At 34.2% G+C, this 21,194-nt stretch overlaps 2 protein-coding genes across 2 annotated transcripts; both read right to left on the bottom strand.

Moving 5' to 3' along the window:
- Window positions 1-560: 560 nt before the first annotated feature.
- LOC110377394 (cytochrome P450 4d2) lies at window positions 561-6,292 on the bottom strand. The gene is made up of 11 exons (XM_021336282.3): window positions 6,055-6,292; window positions 5,383-5,489; window positions 4,911-5,001; window positions 4,500-4,685; window positions 4,227-4,293; window positions 3,909-4,105; window positions 3,711-3,820; window positions 3,376-3,509; window positions 1,840-1,940; window positions 1,411-1,587; window positions 561-778 (listed from the first exon to the last, which is right to left on the bottom strand). Exons 1-11 carry the CDS (start codon window positions 6,203-6,205, stop codon window positions 624-626), a joined length of 1,476 nt encoding a protein of 491 aa, XP_021191957.3. The 5' UTR covers window positions 6,206-6,292; the 3' UTR covers window positions 561-623.
- A 2,426-nt stretch (window positions 6,293-8,718) lies between these two features.
- Window positions 8,719-20,844, bottom strand: LOC135116584 (cytochrome P450 4d2-like). The gene is made up of 11 exons (XM_064036539.1): window positions 20,561-20,844; window positions 18,709-18,815; window positions 16,201-16,291; window positions 15,495-15,680; window positions 15,262-15,331; window positions 14,896-15,092; window positions 14,403-14,512; window positions 13,436-13,569; window positions 10,869-10,969; window positions 9,715-9,891; window positions 8,719-8,981 (listed from the first exon to the last, which is right to left on the bottom strand). The coding sequence occupies exons 1-11, from the start codon at window positions 20,709-20,711 to the stop codon at window positions 8,827-8,829; spliced, it is 1,479 nt and encodes a 492-aa protein (XP_063892609.1). The 5' UTR covers window positions 20,712-20,844; the 3' UTR covers window positions 8,719-8,826.
- Window positions 20,845-21,194: the final 350 nt, after the last annotated feature.

The following is a 21,194-nucleotide window of genomic DNA, read 5'->3' as shown; positions in this document are numbered from 1 at the left end:
TTGACCGTGGTCGATGAGTTTCAGATGACTGATGAATGTTCAAATAATAGTACCTAAGTCTTCTCACTTATTTCAACAGTAAATGAGTAGAACTTTTCTTTAAAGTAGCAGATTCTACAAGTATTTACTCGGTTTATTTGGAAACTGGTTTGTTTATAAATATTAAAACAAATCTTTCATCCTTTAGTACCGAGATTACTATGCAGCAACTTAAAATTATCACAAAAGTCTCAAAATGTATATTTTGACTAGGTACGCTCTGCTTAGCCTTAACATATCATATACATATGTAGTATTTCGAGTCGTGGTACGGAAACATTCGTTTATGTACCTAGGTAAACCGCTTTTGAAAACAAGTTTACCTTTGCTATTTGCTTAGCTGATTCTCTTAACTCAACCTTGGACTATGGACTTAGAGGAAAGTAGTGATCTCATTATTATTTTGCTTTTAAACTAACGTTTTCACAGGTTTTATTATCTTACGGGCAAAGTCAAAGTGTGATCCTAATATTTATAGTAAGGGTTTGGGAAATTATTATTTGCGAATAATAGTCTATGGCTTCAGTCATAACATTTAATTCTTAACAAGTAAAAATATTATAAAATATCACAAAATTAAATAATTATTTCCTAGGCATAAGTTTAATGTGGACTCCATTCTTAGATCTTAGTACGATGTCTGCACTGAGTTCAGGCTCTTGAGATGCTGGTAATATGTAGAAGTTTTTGACGATTTCTGAGATGGTAATTTTCAGTTCCAACATTGCGAATTTTTGACCTGAGGAAGAAAGAAAGAATTTAATATACTTTTTTCGAGATATAAGGTCACGATTGTGACTCTATGTGCAGTCTTTTTAGACCATCGACAAATCTATATTTTATTGTGACTATCGGCCAACGGGTCCATGTGTAATGCTAAAGTAGTCTAATTCGACCTATTTGGAAGAATCAAATAACAATAGGTAGGTACTTGACCAAAAAGTATTAGAAATCGAACTATAACGGTTAATGTATTAATAGGTCACTATTGTTTCATTGTGGTAACAACTTGGAGTACACTTATCTATTGTGCAACCAAATATGATATTGAATTGCCCGTACGAATGAAATATTGGTCTTTTAATTACTGATTGTGGAAGATCAGAAGACCGATCCGATGATATAAAAATATTGATGATTGATCCTTCACAATCGTATATGCCATCAACTAGCGATTAGTTTTTATGGAGTTGTTCCTCTTTCACACAAGCACTTCTGGATGGATTTTGAAGAACTAACATAATGAGAACAACATATATTCTAAACTATGTGCAGAAAGGAGAGCTCTAGGGACGCGCGTGAGATCGGTGGCGGAAGTTAGTACCTATATACAATGTCCACACAAAATCCATGTTTTAAAAATGACCTCACCTATACAATTTCTAGGACCGGCACTGAATGGGATCCAACTGAAGGGGTTCTTCAGTGGCTTTTCGAACCGCTCCGGTCGGAACTCCAAAGGATTCTCAAACATATCTGGCTGCCGGTGGATCTGATAGATGTTGATGAGGACTGATGTGCCTTTCACTAGTTTCATGTCTCCGATTTCTGTAAAGAAATGTGTTGAATAAGCAAATTTTCAATGAGGAGCTCATTACTTACTGTCCTGATAGGTCAAAATAACTTTTGCAAGTGTAGGTACTCAAGGATCTTCTAGACCAAAGTGAACCATTGAACAGTCTTCCAATTGATGAATGATTGTCCAACTTGTTCGTGTCTTTTCTTGAAAGCTTTTGATAGTTTTAGAACGTCATGTTCAGGAGGGTAAAATGTTGAATATGATATTCTGAGTAAACTTACCACAATCCCTCATAATCTTTCTTTCAATGAGTGGCACTGGTGGGAAGAGACGCATCGATTCCTTGAGCACCAACTCCAGATACTTCATTTGGTTGAGTTCGCTAAACAAGAAATTATGCATTTATTAGAAACTAAAAAGATGAGCCAACTATCCAACAACTCTAGAAATATAATTTTAAAGTACTTCCAGAACAACGTCGTCATCTGACTAATTAAAAATGACAGTAAAAGAATGCACTACTTAATTAAAATGTAAAAAAATTGTCCGAAAGGCTTGAGGCAATTAAAGTCTTGCTTATTTCACTTAGATGTAGAAAAGTTTTGTAAATACATTGCGCTGAGGAGTGCCTACATCTATTTTCTTTCGCTTTTGACTTATAATTTGAAATCTTAATGTTGCCTTTTCGTTGACTGGTTTAGCCTAGATAGTTTTGATGCGTGGTCCAAATTATGCACGTATTTATTGGGGCTTCATTAATTCAAGATCAATCGTATTTCAAATGGAATTGAGATTATTTGCACCAATTCCTTATCAAAATAGTCTCGTTTGCATAGCAGACGGCTTAACCGAGTTTAACACAAATGCAGGAATGAAGAGTAAGTTCGTAGTTTATGGGTATTCTGTTCACTATTGTCGCTTGCAACTTTACGGAGCAAGTTTAAAGTGTCTAAGAGAGCTGTGCCAAATTCCACCATCTAATGATAGTTGCTTGATTCTAAAGCGCTAGGTGGCTATTATGAATGAAAACTTTGTCTGGGTTTAGTTTACGTAAGTGTGATAGTGTTTTGGGGTGTGAATTGTGGTGTTAGAATAAATGGTAGGTTGGTTTATACGTAAACCTTACGTTAGCTTAAGTCAACCTCAAGAATTTGACCTGCTTTATGAAAAATTCTAAAATCCGGAACAAAGTGATTTCGCCCCGACCCGGGTTTCGAACCCGAGGCCACGTGCACATCAGATACCTACGCAAAGCGACTGCTCGACCGACGAGGCAGTTGAAAATTAATATTAAGTAGAGGTAGGTAGGTACTGTAGACATAGGTCAGTAAACAAAATAATATTATGCAACATTACATAACACACACCCATGTTTTGACAAAATAAATTATCTGTTTATCGAGGTTCCAAAGTCCACGGTCCAAAGTCCCAAAGTTTCGAAAACAGACGTCCGATAACACGATACTTAACACACTTTTGATAGAAACTATAAACAATGACTTAGCCTTACATCTTATCGCGGTTCCAAAGTCCACAAGTTCCAAAGGTGAACTTTGATAAGGTTCTACATCTTTACATACCTACCAGAATTATTATAATAAGCTACAAAAGTTCAATTATTGCTTGAATATTTTGATGAGGATCCTATTTTTTTGTTAAACAATTTTTTTTGGCAACTGAGCTGACGGATCGCCTGGTGCAAAGGGTTTATCGCCGCCCTTATACACCAGTAAAACAAGAGGACTCGCAAGGCTGTTGCTAGCCTTTTTAAAACAAATACTTCTTACTTGAGGTTTAAAGGAATGATTAATACTTACGTATACGTAGGATCTCTTTCCATTTCACTGCCGAATATAGTTTGAAGTTCTTCGTAGATTTTCTCTTGGATATCTCTGTGTTTCGACAGACAGTAGAGTGTGTACACAATGCCAGAAGTCGTCGTGTCGTGACCCTGGAAGATTCCCATACAGGGTTACAATTTAAATTGTCTCAATTAAGTAAAGATCGATCATGTACGATTGGATGTTGCAGCCACGGATGATCAAGTTTGATGAATTGAGTCTTACACCAACAGGATTTGATTCCAAGCTGATACAGAAGTATATTAATTCAGTGAGGCTCAGTCTTAGCAGAATGCAGTTCAGAAACTCACCTCAAACATGAATGTGTCAACCTGTTCCCGCACACCTTCGTCGTCTATCTTTTTGCCGTCCATTTCAGCTAACAGCAACAGGTCCAAGAATGCGTGCTTGTTCTTAATACCTTTAATGAAATGAATGAAAATTTAATACATATAATGATGATATGCTTGTACTTGTACGAAAATTTCTTGTATGAATGGAACCCTTACCAATATCATTGCTGTCGGGAAGAGCAGTTATATTAGCGCGTCTTAGTTCCGCTCGTCTTGCTTCAATTACTTTATGGGTCTGTCCATGTACAATCTTCAAAGCTTTCTCTTGTTTCTTCTTGTAAGGCAGCAAATTGAAAATAGCGTCTTGACCCATGAAAGGGTTTTGCATTCTCATCGTTACTATTGCAGACAGTCTATAAATAATGCAAATGTTATATTTATATTTTTACATGCAATCTCAAATCTCCGATCTACGCCGGAATAATGTTCAATTTGTACAAAAATTGTAAGTACAATTAAAAGGGTTAAACTTACTCTTCGATACTTTTCACGTATTCAGACTGATGTTTCTGTGCATCCACGCAAACTCCCATTATGGATTCTAAAAGAATAATTAAAAGCCTCATTAGATTTATTTCACAATAAGTATTTAATAAGTCAAAATTCTCAATTAGATGAAACCGCTTTCGTAATTAGCGGTTTTAACTCACTTCCTGGGGGAACTATGTATATTTTATAACCCGCATCCGGATAAAAAGTAGTCAATATTTATTTTGGATATTTTTAAACTTTTCATATTAAAGTTACCTGTCACGTTATCAAGAGCATCCAAGGCAACAATAGGGGTCATATCAATTGGTTGTCCGTTGGCAAGACCCCGCAGTTTATCTGTCAAATATCTCTGATTCTTGCAAAATACTGGCAAGAAGTTTTGTAGTATATTGAAGTGGAAGGCAGGTGTTAAGAATCTTCTTTGAGTCTTCCACATTTGGCCTGAAAATAATAGTTTATTATTAAATAGAAGCAATGAAATACCTCTTAGTCTAAGTTAATAGTTTCGCTCGAAGGAGGGACTATAAGTATAGAATATCCATAAAGATTCTTCATAGGTTAATACTAACTAAACGATCAATTTCTGTGTAAAGTGACGAGGGCATAAATAATCTTCTGAACATTACAACGTGAGTTGTGAGAATAATGTTACTATTATCATCTTACCTGTGGATGTCAGTAGACCTAGACCAAGCCAGTTTAATAGGAAGTCATAGGTCCTGCCTTTTGTGATGTGCTCCGTGCTTGATATTAGTGCCTGCAATAATTATACTTATTAGTATTTAGCCAAGGAAGAGCTCGTCACTAGGCAACAATCACACGATTCCATTAATGGCAATTCTTGGCCCGATCGGTCCACCATGTCTTAAAGGGTGCCTGTTTTATAAGGGACGTTGCGGCTATCATTTGAAGGTCTTTGGCAGCCGTTGCGGGTAGTAAGAAGCCAAAAAGTCTGACAACCATTCTGCTTAAGTTATCGGGTTGCCCAGGTAAATGGGTAGAAGAGGTCTGATAGAAAATTCTGGGACTCCTTTGTAATGCTTTTGAAAATTTGAAATAATGCGGCCTCGCGGTAGTAGCTTGTGAATGAGAAGAGGCCTATACCTTACATAAACGATGATGATTATGCCTAACTTACCTCAACATATCTAGAGTGGGTTACAATCACGACAGGAGTGGTGAATAAATGCACTCTGAACGCACCGCCATACTTGCTCGCCAGTCTCGCTAACAAGTCCAACATTTCTGTAACAATAAGTTTCAACTTTAAATATCAAAATGAAGATATAATTATTTTAAAAACTATTACCCGCTACTAAATAAGACATAGTATCTCCATGACCACCTATAGCCTCACATTCGGATGAAGTTGGAGTTCCTTTATTCCATCAACGGTCCTGACCTACCTTCATACACATTGTTTACTATGTGTTTTGTCTATTATTTATTTTACCTAACTTTCATAAGGGATAAAATTAAGATCTTCACTTATTGTTAATAACACATAAAAATACTTTATGCTTGTAGTTAATAAAAGGAACGAAATCTACGGACCAGAGTTAATCTCTCTCTAGGCATCAGATTTAATAGATACCGGCTTGTCGTAGGTCGGGAGATATTGAGTATTCTACATCATTTATTTATTTATCCTTATAAATCATTATTGTATTAATTTGTTCATTGTATAAATTATAATTATTTTGTTACACACATTTTGTGACAGAATAAGTGGCTACCTAATTTATCAATTAATAAAAAGTCAATCAATTTCAATTAAGTAATTAATTTTTAAATTTTCAAATTAACGTACCTGTTGATTTAACAATAAACAGATGTGCATTTCCCAAAATAGGCAAAGGCGTGGGTCCATTCAGGTTAAACCGTCGGCTTTCCTTCACCAAATTTATCCATGATAATATCAAAACAAACACTAAAACCGTACATATTAATAATGTAATCATTTTTTCGAAAAAATAAAAATTCTAGTGAACGAGCCGGTTCGCACGGTTATCCGACTGACAATGAGTGTTCGAGATGAATTCGCCAAAATTCGAACGTAGGCTATTTATACACAAACGAAGATACTGCTATACCTACAACTTAATCGTGAAATTGTCACAATCATTGCAGATTAATATAAATCGGTTCGATAGAGACAGACAATATTTTGATAATGTTTTTAGGGTCCTGAACTTCTGAAAAAAAGAAAAAAAATACTCTTCCGGGAATACTTCGTTTTTCTATCGCAGAAAGATTTTGTATTTAGTAAAACTTAAGATCTTGTAGATTTTCATTAAACGCGATTACATTTTTTTTGCAGTTTGTTTACTAAAATACTGCTCATTCACAGTAGCCACAAATACCGCTCTGCACAGTCAAGCATTTCTATTTGTGTAAACAGACGCTGCCAAAAAAATAATTTACGTAATCAAAACTATGAAAAGCAATTATTGTCTATTCGCTAGAGCAAATTCCTATACACATTGGAACCTTCAGCTAGTTGATTAGACTCGCACTTGACCATTTTTTAGGGTTCCGTAGGTACCCGTTAGGGTAAAACGTCCATCATATCATTAACCGTAATAGTTAGAGAGTTGAAATTTTCACAGATGATGTATTTCTGTTGCCGCTATAACAACAAACACTGAAAATTAAAATAAAGTAAATATTGGGGGCTCACATATAACGTGTATTTTTGCTAATTTTAAATAATGGTACGGAACCCTTCGTGCGGAAGTTTCGACTCGCACTTGACCACTTTTTTGCTAACTAACTTATCGGATTGTTTTGATGCAACGTTACTGTCCATAATGTTATCTTATCTATTGCTGTAATGTCTTGGAAGTAACAGGAAAGTCAGTACAGCGCAATAAATGGATAATTATATAGGTAAGTTTATATGTTTAGTAATATGTGGTACAAAGAAGACATCAAGAACCCGCTTGTATAGTCTTCGCTGAAAACTCGAAAATATTTGAGTGAATTTCATAGAGGATTAACATGAGGTCTGCTTCAGCGTTCGTACCGTGTGTGAGTCGCCTTATTTCACAAACCGCTGTAAAAACGAACTTTGCTCTTTACTCAGCCGAACGCGGTTTTTAACCTTGGACTATGAACATACCTACGGATTCCTACGGAATGCTGATTCACTGTGACCAGAGTATTAAATTTAGACTGTTATCTTTGATGGCGCGAGGCATCATGATAAACAGTAGTCTATGTCCGTTTTCAAGGTAGCACCCTATATATTGAACCGTTCTATAAAATAATAAAATATTAATTTTAAAAGGGTGCTCCCATATTCACTATCATAATATTTTTAAAAAATATGCAATGTATAAAAATGAATGAACATATTTTTCACTATTCTATTTACTTACCCCTGTACTTCAGTAGTAAATGTTTTTATGCTAGAAAATGTTTACAAACATTGGCCGTGGTTTCACCCGCGTCCCGATTTGACTGTTTCCAGTAGCCGGATGGGTGACGAAAATTCTACTATAATAATAAAGTTTATTTCAAGTAATTTGGCTTACAATTTCATGTCGAGGAGTCTCCATTTAGGCATAGAAATGCCTAAAATAGAAATACTATTCTATCTCCTTTTTCCGAGTTTAAGGTATCTCCCCTCTAATTTTCAGCTTAAACGGTTCAGCCATTCTTGAGTTATAAACAATGTGTAACTAACAAGACTTTCTTTTATATAAGTGGATGTATCTATTCATGATCGCCATAAATATTTGAAGTTTTTCAGTGTGATTTACTTTAAAATCACACATTTGCTTTTGTAAGATTTATGATTCAACGAGTACTTGTAAGTCCTATTTATGTTAACTACAATATTCGTGTTAGACCGATGGTATCCGCAATTGCGACTAAAGAACCGATGAAGCGATACAATTTTGCAAGATCTTTTTGTTACTCAAGTACTTACCTTACTACGTATATTCCCGTCGCCTATTTTACTACGAGCGAACTCATCACGATTTCACTAACAATACAAGTTTCCCTCAATTTGAAGTATGCAGTAAACCTTTCCGACAAGGAAATTGACTACCCTGGCATAACAGTTTGGTACATAGTGCTCGCGAAGTGCCTCTACCCTTGAAGCTGTTACATTCCACGTGCAATCACAGGGAATTGTTATGTTGGTATACATTCCATAGTTCCTTTATTGAGGAAAGTAGTGAGGACATGATTATTATTGTTTTGCAGGTATATCTAGAGTTGTAATCCTACGTGTCTGTAATGAGTATACGGAACAGACGAGCAGGTCAACCTACCCGAATCTATCAAATACCAATTGAGCAGTAGCCTTCTAGTATTCTGATGAGGTTTAAAATCTATTGAAGAACGACAGATTGATGTAGGGTGATGTATCGTCTGTTTTCGTTGTTTCTAACTGAGGAACTTACTCGGAGGTTCTGTATCTGTGTTTTCGTTGACAGCGATAAAGGGTAAATAAAATAATACCTTTAACTTACAACATTTAATTCCTTCCCAAAAAACTTATATTTATTGACTTCACACATAAGTACACAATGTCATATGGTATAAAAAATATAACAATATTTATCACAAATTATTTCCTAGGCATCAGTTTAATGTGGACTCCATTCTTAGATCTTAGCACGAGGTCTGCACTCAGTTCAGGCTCTTGAGGTGCTGGCAGTATGTAGAAGTTCTTGATCATTTCTGAGATAGTTATTTTCAGTTCCATCATCGCGAACTTTTGACCTGATTAAGAAAAGCAAAAAGTTTAGTATTTGTGACATCCATAGCTTAGATTCATACCAATTTTTTTTTTATAAATACCTAATTTCTTCAATTAAATAAAATTTCTTAATTCAGGCTGTTTTGTTGTCTATTTTTAATAATAAAGATGAAATGCTACGCTCGATGTACCTAATTCAAATAAGAGAAGTTGTTTGGAAGAGTAGTACTGAATGGCAATACTTGACCAACATGTGAATGGCAATCGAACTAGTACTACTACTATTGTATTACTAGTAATATTAAATGCACTATTGTTTCATTGTGTGAACAACTTGGAGTACCTACCTACACTTATCTATTGTGTAACTAATCATGTAATTTTATGGGTACCTTCTGAATGACTCGTCTAAATAAAGAATTGTACTAATTATAGATTGTTGAAGATCAAACGAACGCTCATATTTATTGCAGTATTTATACCTAACTATGTATATTCTTTGCCGATCAGCTGAGCTTAACAATTTCAGCAGAATTCTCGGTGGATTTCCTGAGCGATTGTATAAAGTTCTATAGAGACCAAATCTGCAGCCTGTCCTTTTTTTTGGTTCATGTTTGAATAATGCTTTTTTTATGGGAAATCATCAAATGATCCCTGTTGCTGTAGTTGCAGCGTAAATAATGTTCGTTCTTGAGCCCTTTGTGTACCAGGGCCGCGGTAACTCTTTCAATAAATTCCGCAGAGAGATGTTCTTACCTATGCAATTTCTAGGACCAGCACTAAATGCCAGCCAACTGAAGGGGTTCTTCAGGGGAGCTTCGAACCTCTCCGGCCGGAACTCTAAAGGATTTTCATACAACTCTGGCTGCCTCTGGATCTGGTAGATGTTGATGAGAACCGACGTGCCTTTTACTAGTGTTAAGCCTCCAATCTCTGAAAATAATAATTGTGCGATTAGTCAGACTAATGCTTAAGCTATGTTTAATGTTCACAAATACATACCTAAGAGCTCTAAATAATTATTATGTTGGAAAATTCTTAGCTAAATTGTATCGTGTAAATACCGTTTGTATTCAAAGAAAAACAAGCAATTAATTAAAGCGCACATTACAACAATGTGATTAAACGTCTGGTTTTTGTTCCGAGTGTGATTTTTTGTTACAAATTACTGGGAATTAATTTTAAAACTTGGTATACTGACAACTAGGACTACTGCGACTAAAGTATATGAGTATTATATTTCTGAATACCGGATCAGATAAGAATATGACATGCAGGGACTGCCCTTCATGTAAAAAATCTTATCCAACCATATCATTAAGAGATACTGAAAGTTGACCCTAACCTAATTAGGGCAAGGTTAGAAGATGAATCGATTTATTAGATTATTACCATACTATTAAAATATTTAAACTGTTTATTTTAATAACAAATAGTTGTAGTCAATATTGATGGAGACTACATTGTCGCTAATGCTAATTGTAGTTAGGTTAAAGTTCAAGAAGTAGGTACAATGATTGTTGTATCATTATTATGTCCAAGACCATATAACGGACTGTGATATTTTATTTTAATAAAGTAAGTAGTTAGTTCAAAATAAAATAACTAAAATTGTACATGTAATAAAATCATGCTGATGATACAATTATGGTACAAATGTAAATCATCCGATTTTTTATAAGAATCTTCTGTAAAAAGTAGTTGTATATTATTTGATATATGATGATATCTAATTGTTTTTATTTTTTTATATGGAAGTAAGGTTTGATAATTTCAGCAATAGAATAGAAATCATTTAGGTATTTGCAAAAAATGCAAAAGCAATGAATTTAAATACTCTTCCTTCTTTAAGTTATATCAAAGGGAAACTCTATATAGGTAGGTTAGGGCTTGATGACCGCATAACTTACCGCAATCCCTCAAGATTTTTCTCTCGATGAGTGGCACTGGTGGGAAGAGCCGCATCGACTCCTTGATCACCAACTCCAAATACTTCATTTGATTCAGCTCACTAAACAAGAAGTTAAGCATTTAAATAATTAACTTTTCTACAGATTATTCGTGATTCTAAGAGCATATTTTACAAATTTTGAACACTCGTAAAGTCAAAACATAAATAGTTTTCTCCAGCGGCTTCAACCGCGAAGAAGCGCGAAGAATGGGCTATTTAACACTGAAATAGTTTTTCAAATTGCATTACCTAGTACTGCTAGGCTAGTAGTCAAACAAACAAAATCATCAGCTTTAAGATATTGGTACAGAAAATTATTGTAATTCATTTAGGCAACAGTTAACCAACAAGTCTTGAATTATCATTAAGTAAAAGAAGTCGGTGCGAGTTCTTTTACTAATGAAAGGTTTCCTCAGAATAGTTAAAAATATCATTAAAAAGTACGTCAAAAAAGTTAAAAAACTGAAAAGCTTGGGGCAATTCAAGTCTTGCCTACTAAGTTTCAGAAGCAGTTTTGTGAAAAGACATCAGGCTGAGAAATTAATATACTTTTTTCGCATGCTTTTTGCTTGTAATCTAAAACATTCAGGATGTTACTTCACTAAGTGTTAAATCACGAATTGGTAAATACCTATTATTTGACTTGGAAAGCCAAACTTAAGGAAAAAATCGTAAGTCACATTTTTGACAATAAGATAATTATCAAAAAATTTAAAGCAAACAATGAGTAAGCTTATAAAGTTATTCAACTACAGTTTAAAGTCCTAAAGTTCTTTAAACTTTCGATAACATTATGTACCAAAATGATTATTATGACACGTGTAAGACCGACAACAATGAGTAAGTTAAAAAGTCTTATCAAACGCTTCAAAGTCCTTGCCAAAGTCCATAGATAAACTTTCTTTAAGACTACACGAGTATTTTATAAAACTGCATAACGTCACTGAAGTTCACGGTGAGTACCTAAACAAGTAGTTTTTATTTAATTTTATATTTTTAGACTATTGGATGTCGACGAATCCGATATTTTTCGACTATTCAGGGAATCCTTAATAAGTTATTTTAAGTATATTTTCCAAACCACTGTTGCTTACTAAGTACTTTTACATAATTGATTCTTGTACGCTTATCCGTACTATTTTTTTTTATTATTTTGTAGTGTATTTTATTCTAATCTGAGTGATATTTTAATTAGCATGTAGGCAGTAGTTATGACGTGTCTTTATCTAAGACCAGTAATTAGAATGAATAAGTGTATATTTAAATCAAGAGCACGTGTTAATAATAATAACTATTTGCAATAAAGTACTACTACGTATTAGTGGTTTGTTCTCATTTATTGGAATAACCTTTGAATCGAAAATCCCGAAGAAATTAAGTAAATTGATATTAGAAACATTAAAAAACGAGTTAGTACGTACAAGCGTCGAAGCGCATTATGTACAAAGTATATTATGTAGTATCAATTTGAAAGTTATATTTCTACAAATTAACGAAATTAAAGTAGAGTAAAAATATAGTAAAAAGAAAAAAAAATGTAAAATCTCTTGACGGACGTCTCTTTACGTTTAGAGTTCTGAAATACTAATCATCTCCCGAGCCTTCTCTTTACGTTTAGAGTTCTGGAATAGGTACTATCATCTTCCAAGCCTTTTCCCAACTACAGTTGGGGTCGATCCCAGTCTAACCTAATGAAGCGTTTTTTAATACCCCGTTATATTAAAAAACGCATCTTTTTCCTACGTTTTCCTGTTCCAGTAGCTTACGTAGAGTTACGAGTAATTATGATAATGCAGCAGTAGATTACAAACAATAGTTTAATGATATCATCAAGTAAAAGATAAGTGTAATTATAATTACTGTTATACAAACACGTGTTAGTCTAGTAGGAATCTCCTCCTGTTATAATTATCTACGATTATGTAGATAAACCTATATAATTTTATTGCGGTTAACTATAGTGTAACTTAAACGTGAATTCAATGTCAATGCAGTTGCTTATAATGTATATGTATAATAGGGAATGTAATTAATATCTTGACATATTCTTATGAAGTTGTCTTATTTAATAATATTATGTAATTGGTATCGGCTTACAATAAACGCGATATGTATTTGTACATATTAAAACAACTACCCCAACGACAGACGGATCTGATTGACTTTGCTTATCTGATAAGCATTGATGCCTCGTGCTTTCTCTGTAGGTAGTGTTTTGTTATCACATTTTGACTATCTTCAAGAAAATGATTTGCATATATTTATTTATAAGTAGTTACATAGCATAAATATGTTCAGTTTTTTTTAACAAGCTAATATCTACTAGTCTAATTTTTTGTTTGTTTGCTAGAATATTATGAAATATTCTAGCAAACTTCAGTGACGATTGCCTTGAGAGAAAAAATATATAGGAGCCCATTTATCAATGCTTTTTATTTGGGTGCGTGGAGTAGTTCCTACATAATGCAGGTGGAACTAGTAAGAGAGATCAATGAAACTAAATTCTTCAAGAAGAAGAATACTTACTGGTACGTAGGGTCCCTGTTCATTTCACTGCCGAATATAGTTTTAAGTTCCTCGTAGATTTTCTCTTGTACATCTCTGTGTTTTGACAGAAGGTACAGCGAGTATACAATGCCTGAAGTTGTCGTGTCATGACCCTGGAAATCAAATTGCAGTTTTACTTACTTCGTGTGTATGTAGTATGTAAATACATTACAAACTATGCCGAATTTACGTGGCGTGATTACGAATGCAATGCTTTTTGTATTACTGGCACAATTTCCCGTTGTTGCATTATCAAACAATACCTATGCCATACGTACCTACCTAATATTTTGGACGAATTTCATTCCGGTCTTCTAATATTAAGGTTTTGAATCTACTGCAATACAAGGACACCGAGACTCCTAAGTCACTACCATACAAGTGAGTGACAACGTCGAAAATGTTGTCCAGATCTTGATCTCTACCTACCATTATGTCATGTTTCTTTTTAATTAAAAAGTTTTCATATCCACCTCTGCTCTCAGCAACCCCGATTATCTTCAGATATCACTTTCCCTCATAGCAACAATTGATTACGGTTTAAACTATGGAAAATGTTTGGAACTCAACCGTAGCAAAGGGTCTTAACTCGCTTAGGTGCTTTTGAAGTACATATATTCAAATTCTTGATTAACTTGTGAAATAGTTTGCACCAAAGTGTGGTATTATATTAAGGATTACTTGTCAGGTGTACTTTGATGATTCATTATTGGTATTTCGGGTAAACAAGCTTTAGAGTCTGAATTTTCTCCTATGAGGCTCTCAGAAGCTTTCAAAAATGGAATTGTAAATCTACTAAAAAATCTATCTGAAGGCCGGGAACAACGCTAAATCACTAAAGATTTGAGTAAAATCTTTCCGATTTCAATATTATGATTATGGCTCGTAGGTAATGCGTCTATATTCTTTTATTACCAAGTCAGTGGAGCGTAGTTCAAGAACTCACCTCAAACATAAATGTGTCGACCTCTTCCCTCACACTCTCGTCATCTATCTTCTTGCCGTCGATTTCAGCTAACAGCAACAGGTCCAAGAACGCGTGCTTGTTCTTAATACCTATAAAATAATAAAAATTTAATTGTAACTATTAATTAAATTGTATTTTAGTAGTGTATTTTTCATGTATATTTCCTCGACGTCATTTTACTTGAAGTTTTTAACATTATTTTTCGTTCGTTTCTGTCTCTCTATTTCTGTGTATATTATTAGCTGTGTTCAATATTACGCAGTTTCTCATGACAAATACCTACGTTTTTTACACGCTTTTTATTTTATCCTAACATTATGTGGGCACTTTAACCCGAGATTACAATAGGTCACACAGTTATTGTAAACTAATATCATGATTAACATCTACATTTGTAAAATGTTCAGAAAAATACATGAATCTTAATTTTATTCGGTAAATTAACTTTGTAGGTATTTCTCAATATTCTTACCAATATCGTTGCTGTTGGCAAGAGTAGTTATATTAGCCTTTCTCAATTCTTCCCGTCTTGTTTCAATTACTTTATTGGTCTGTCCGTGCAGAACTTTCAAGGCTTTGTCTTGTCTCGTCTTGTAAGGCAGCAAATTGAAAATAGCGTCTTCACCGAAGAAAGGAATTTGCATCCTCATCGTCACTATTGCGGACAGTCTAAAAAAAATATCGTTTGTTTTAAGTTCCATTTTTTTACTTTTATTTAGACTGCAGACGGCTATACTGGTCCAAAGTCAGTAATTTAGAACACCGAACAGGAATTACCAAAAAGATTAGTTATACATAAACCAGAAGCATTTTAAAAGAATTTACAAATTGAACTTACTCTTCAATAGATTTCACGTATTCAGACTGGCTGTGTTTCTGAGCATCCACGCATACACCCATAATGGATTCTAAAAAAAATAACTAGTTTTAAAACTATTTCATAAAGGTTTTTTCATAAAAAATTTCGAAGATGTTCCAAATATGAAATTTGAAAGAAGAAAACAATTTTCTAGTATTTACTTTCCCGCCATAATTTAAGATTGGAACTCTTCGATATTCATAAAAGTTTACCTGTCACATTATCAAGCGCCGCCAAAGCGATAAGAGGGAACATATCGATAGGGCCGCCATCGGCAAGTCCACGTAGTTTCTCTGTTAGATTCCGTTGGTTCTTGCAAAATACTGGCAAGAAGTTTTGTAGAATGTTGAAGTGGAAGGCGGGAGTCAGGAATTTCCTGTGAGACTTCCATCTTTGACCTGAAATACAATGAAACATAATTTAAAGGACAGAATAGTAAATAGAGTTTCCCATAAATGATGGGTTTATCGTTTGCGCGGATTTAAGTACTCGCCCATAAATTAACTCGCAAGTAATGAATAGCGAAAAGAGACACTTTGGATGAATAGCCAATTTATCAATTTCTTAAGTGTTCTTTGTTTCAGAAAGAAGTGGGGTATCCCCGACGATCAAAACCATCAGAAGACTTTTTTTGTTGTTTTTTTTTTGTAAATCCTATACATATTGTAACAGTTCTTTTGAAATTACTGATGTTGATAACTTTGACTAGATTACTAGATTTCATCATTTTTACCCTCAGTCCCGCAACTTCGTCCGTATTTCGAAAGAAATATATCCCAAACCTACATAAAATGCAGCCTAATTCCATCTTCGAGGTAACACCTATCATCATGCCGACCTCACCTCAACCAGTTTTAGTGTAAAGGCTTAGCAAAGAAACTCACCTTCGCATTATAATATTACCAAAGGATATCTTACCCGTGGCAGTAAGTAGACCTTGACCGAGCCAGCACGTCAGGAAGCTGTAAGACCTGCCTTTTGTGATGTGCTCCGTACTCGATACTAGCGCCTGCAATAATTATACTCGTTAGTAATCTAGTCAAGGTGTTTCAATAAAGAAGTAGGTGTAAGTGGTATTATGAATCATGTCTTCTAGTAATTATGTGAGTTTTTCTATTAAACTTTGGTTATCCATGTGGCCTTATCTTTTTCCCTGAATGAATGTAAATTGAAATGTGAAATGTTGGCCGGCATGATAGTCGGCCCTACCGTTGGCTGACATTTTATTCCGAAGAAACGTGAAGCCAATCAAACTTTTAGCAGGTCTGATACCGGCCCGATAATGTGGTAAATAGACGTTCAAATACATATAACATGCAATACTACACGCTTCATATTTCATTAGGGTTGTATAAAAATGTATATTTATAGTTCCGCACACGGAAATAATTTATTAAATTAAATATCGTTCACCTATAAAACCTTTGGCATTGCTATTAGGATATGACCTTTTGGAATGAAGTAGCGCGTAACGTCACCTCATATTAATTCATTTCCGACCTCGTGATGTAAAAACTACTCATTTTTAAAATATCCAATGTAAATAAGAGTTATCTATACATCAACGCACAAGGTTTTTTTTTATGTTAATATCTGTGCCTACAAAACATTTGCCTAGCCTTTTCCCAATTATGTTGGGATTGGATTGATTCCAGTGTCAGTGGATGCAGTTGAGTACCTACCACTGATGTACAAGGAGCGACTGCGTGTCTGACCTTCTCAACCCAGTTACCTGGGCAACCACTAAGTAATTTACATAGAGTTTATGTATGTAGCCTATGTAGGTGAGAAATATTAACATTTTCAGCAAAAAATATTTAAATAACAATTTGTAAATGTAATGATTTTATCTACTTATAAGGCCATAAGCGCGTACTTATGGTCCGAATTTTATTACGGATCGCCATCGCCGGATAATTCATTACGGTAACGTAGTTTCTACCACAGAATACTACGTAATAATATTCTACCATACAATTATTATCTGCTTTGATTTTCCTGTAACTCTAGAAATTCTTGCACGACAAGTCAATTAATTTTAATTTGAATGCGTCAACGTTTATTTCCTACACTTATCACTTTATAGAAACCTGTTTTACGTCCTAAGAAAATGTAAATTTTCAAGGGTTTTTTTATTAAGTATCTACAGATGTATTCGTCCTTGCCAATAGTAACGAGGAAAAGAAATCAAAGTACTACCCGTGCCAATAAAGAATGGGATTAGAAATGGCGGCGCATCTATTCACTTCTCGCTCGCACATTATTTCCGTCTATACTCACACTCTTTGGTACCGACTGACAAAAAAATAACGACTTTGATTATGCGTTCCCTCCCCTTTAGTGATATTGATACGGTAATTGCCGGCACCAGCAAGATGTGAAATTTTACTGGAAATTTATTACATCCTTTTATTTCAAAACTAGCCTTTGCCCACGTGAATGTTGCGCATGCGTAGAAAGTCGAAGAAGAATAAAAAGTAGCATATATGTAGTAGTAAATTAGCCTAAGCCCAAGGAAGGCTATGGATTCAAGTTATCTCCATACCAAATTTCATCAAAATCGGTTCAGTGGTTTAGCCGTGAAAGCATAACAGACAGACAGAGAGACAGAGTTACTTACACATTTATAATATTAGTATGGATATTTAAGATTATTTAAAGTTATGAAGCGAAAATAGTTTATATCCAACCTTACCCTCTCCGCGATTCAGGTAATGGTTTTGTTGACAATTTGTGTACCTACGTAATGTAGTCTCAAAACGATCACAAATTTAACTAACATAAGCTTTATTTTAATTCATGAAATAACGAAACACTTTCAACGGTAACGATATTTTTTAACGTTATTCAGTTATTAGTTTTTATTGTTATTGCATTGTTATGCTGACGCTCCCAGCTCAATGAGCCGCCATTTCTAATCCCATTCTTTATCGGCACGGGTTGTAGGTACACATAGGTCAACCGGTTAAAAAGTTTCGCAGGATTTTTTTGAAATTAAAGTACCTATGTAAGGAACAAGTTTGGCAAGTTGTTTTTAATCACAGATCACGTTAATTCAAATTCAAAACACGTGCCTTATGTTTTTGTATAAATAAGTATGTGTATACTATGATACAAATATAATATGGGAAATGATGAGATAAGACGCACACAAAAATATGTGACTTATGTTCTTTTCGCTCTACCAAACACTAACAATTGCGATCGAATATTTTTAAAATGCCTGCAAAACTGAAACCTTTGTACGCGACGAACATATCCTAGAAGTAGGTATTAAGATGATGCGTAGACATTTTTGGTGGAATCTCGTCACTATTATGCGCGATTTCAAATGTTTTCTTTATAATGTCCCTATCCGTTTATCATACAAATTCCGAGTTTGAATGATTGAATTGGAATTAACTACGGCTAATTTTTCTAACTTACCTCAGCATATTTAGGATGGCACATAACAACATAAGGGGTGGAGAAAAAATGAACTCTGAACGCATCGCCATATTTGTTCATAAATTTTTCAACCAGGTTCAAGAATTCTGAAACAAAAAATATCGAATATTAGGATGAAATTAAATTCGTTTTTACATCTACATTTGAATTTACAAAACACTAAGGCGCCTTGACATTTGTCTAATTATTGTGGAATTAGCAAACGTATCCTTGTTCTGACCTACCTACATAACAAGTTGTTAAAGCTGTAGATTTTAATGGATATGATAAGACTAGCTTCCATCCGCATATAGTTTAAAATAAGGTTAAATAATTCTTATGTCATTATTTAACAACCTTTGAACCAATTTAAATTCAATACAGGAATAAGGATGCCTGCCTCTTTCAGCTTTTTTGAAGGACAGATAATCGGACCGATTTCAGTAGGACGTTCTGATTAGGATTTTCCGACCGACATTTTGTAGGACGTGTGCGTTGCGCTTTTGCTATTAGTGTATTCAATTTTCTCCTGCAAAAAATCGGTCCCCAATTATCAGACGTGGACAGACAGCCTTAATCAAAACGTAGGTATGTCATCTAGGTTTATTTATGAAAGAGCTAGCAGACATTGAAATATTTACGAATTAGTGTTACATCATCGGTAAAAAAGATAAAGAAAAGCACTCAGGTGTTAATTTGAATTGATTTATTCTCTACACAAAATCATGGTCACTTTAAAACTTCTAGGTTTATACCTAAATAATTATGTATAACTACTATGTGATAATAGTATCTTTGTGCCTGAATGAATGTCATTTTAAGTTGTGTCGAACAGATAAATGTAGTCATGTTTATTATAAGAATATTACCTATACCTAATTGATAACGCTAGCGTTTGAAACAACAATGTTCAGTAGTCAAAGGTGAGAGGTCATTGCCCTTGAGTAATAGCATTAGTTATTCTTTGAAACATGATACATAAAATATAATTAAGCAATGACATCCCAGCCGATAGTCGGCCATTGCAGCTATTCTCATACATATAAGGAGATCAGCCAGCTGCGCAGTTCATATAATAGTGCACAAGCATTTGCGCAGTCACAGGTGCACTCACTATTCCTTCGCTCTCATAGCCCGATGGGACGGCAATCCGAACCCATCCGATACTTAAGTAATTACTAATTAATGACAAATAGGTTTTACGACATTGAATAAAAATATACATATAGGTAGCTCGTTTTGAAAGACCGTCTAAGAAATATTCCTTAGAAACAACGTACCTACAAGATAGTAACAATTAATCAATCAAACAGATAAATTATCTATCATGATATGAAACTTATTTTATCTACTACTATCTGGTTAGATAGTGTTGAATTTAATTTCATGTTACGTTTGAATTAGAATGAAATTATAAGCAAATGAACTGTTTAATTATAGGTAGGATATGGGCTACTTTTCTTCTGAGGTCATTTTCATAAAAGTAAAAATATAGTAGTAAATGTAGTAGTATACAAAATTATTTAAAAGGATGGCAATTGGTGGACTATCAAGTTGTTCCTTAGATTTGGCAACAGGTTTTTGGTACCTGTACCTGTTTTTCAAGGACGAGGATCTCTTAAAAATTCTTATCGCATTTTTTTATCCGAGTTATGTTAGTCTATATGATTTGATTACTTCTATAAAAATTGTAAGCTATATTATGTAATAGTATTTGCTATTAAAAAAAAAATCTATAATAAATAAGTAACATATTTTGTAGGATGCGTAATTTTAACGGACCTGTAGAACGGATGTTCTTACACTAATTGAAATAATTTTTAAAATTAAGTCTTTATCTAAATAAACATACCTGAAGATTTGACAACAAACAAATGAGCATTTCCCACTAGAGGCAAAGGCGAGGGCCCCGGCACGTTAAACCGTCGACTTTCCTTCACCAAACTTATCCATGACAGCAACAAAGCAAACACTAAAACCGCTAAAACTAATAACAAAATCATTTTTTTAATCACAACACTGACACGTGCTACTCAGCCACATCCAATGAGGTTTGTAATGAAAATGCGAGTCAACAAGCCGGTTAGCACGATTATCTGTGAGGAATTAAAAAAAAAACTGTAGCGGTCAATGTCAGCGTGCGAAATGAATTCAAATATCGAACGTTTACTGTTTAACAATATGGACACACAACTATTCAGACATAGGTAATTAGCTTTATTGCTATTAATGTTAATAGTTACAATAATTACCTAATGATAATAATTCGAAATAAATTGTACCGCTAAATTATTAACTGTTTTTATGTATTGTGTAAGAATATGATCTAATTGCATGACTGCCGTAAATGCTCTCCTATCTTATCACAAACTGTTATGTCTGCATAAAGAGAATACTATATTTTGAATACGTAATACTTAATTAATAACCTTTTAGAATAACTAACGTTTACATTGTGTATTGTAGTGTCCACATATTATAAACAC

The sequence above is a fragment of the Helicoverpa armigera genome, chromosome 10, assembly GCF_030705265.1.
Source record: "Helicoverpa armigera isolate CAAS_96S chromosome 10, ASM3070526v1, whole genome shotgun sequence".
Classification (NCBI taxonomy): Eukaryota; Metazoa; Arthropoda; class Insecta; order Lepidoptera; family Noctuidae; genus Helicoverpa; species Helicoverpa armigera.
The sequence above is the reverse complement of the archived record's forward strand: the minus strand, read 5'-3'. Positions and strand labels throughout refer to the sequence as shown.

Excerpts from the sequence above, each read along its gene's own strand:
- LOC110377394 (XM_021336282.3), bottom strand. The coding sequence starts at position 6,205 with ATGATTACATTATTAATATGTACGGTTTTAGTGTTTGTTTTGATATTA. Across the intron at positions 5,490-6,054 it reads GTTTATTGTTAAATCAACAG|AAATGTTGGACTTGTTAGCG; the intron begins GTACGTTAATTT and ends TTATTGTTACAG. Across the intron at positions 3,510-3,710 it reads TTGACACATTCATGTTTGAG|GGTCACGACACGACGACTTC; the intron begins GTGAGTTTCTGA and ends GGAATCTTCCAG.
- LOC135116584 (XM_064036539.1), bottom strand. The coding sequence starts at position 20,711 with ATGATTTTGTTATTAGTTTTAGCGGTTTTAGTGTTTGCTTTGTTGCTG. Across the intron at positions 15,093-15,261 it reads TACGTGAAATCTATTGAAGA|ACTGTCCGCAATAGTGACGA; the intron begins GTAAGTTCAATT and ends TATTTTTTTTAG. Across the intron at positions 8,982-9,714 it reads TGGTCCTAGAAATTGCATAG|GTCAAAAGTTCGCGATGATG; the intron begins GTAAGAACATCT and ends TTTCTTAATCAG.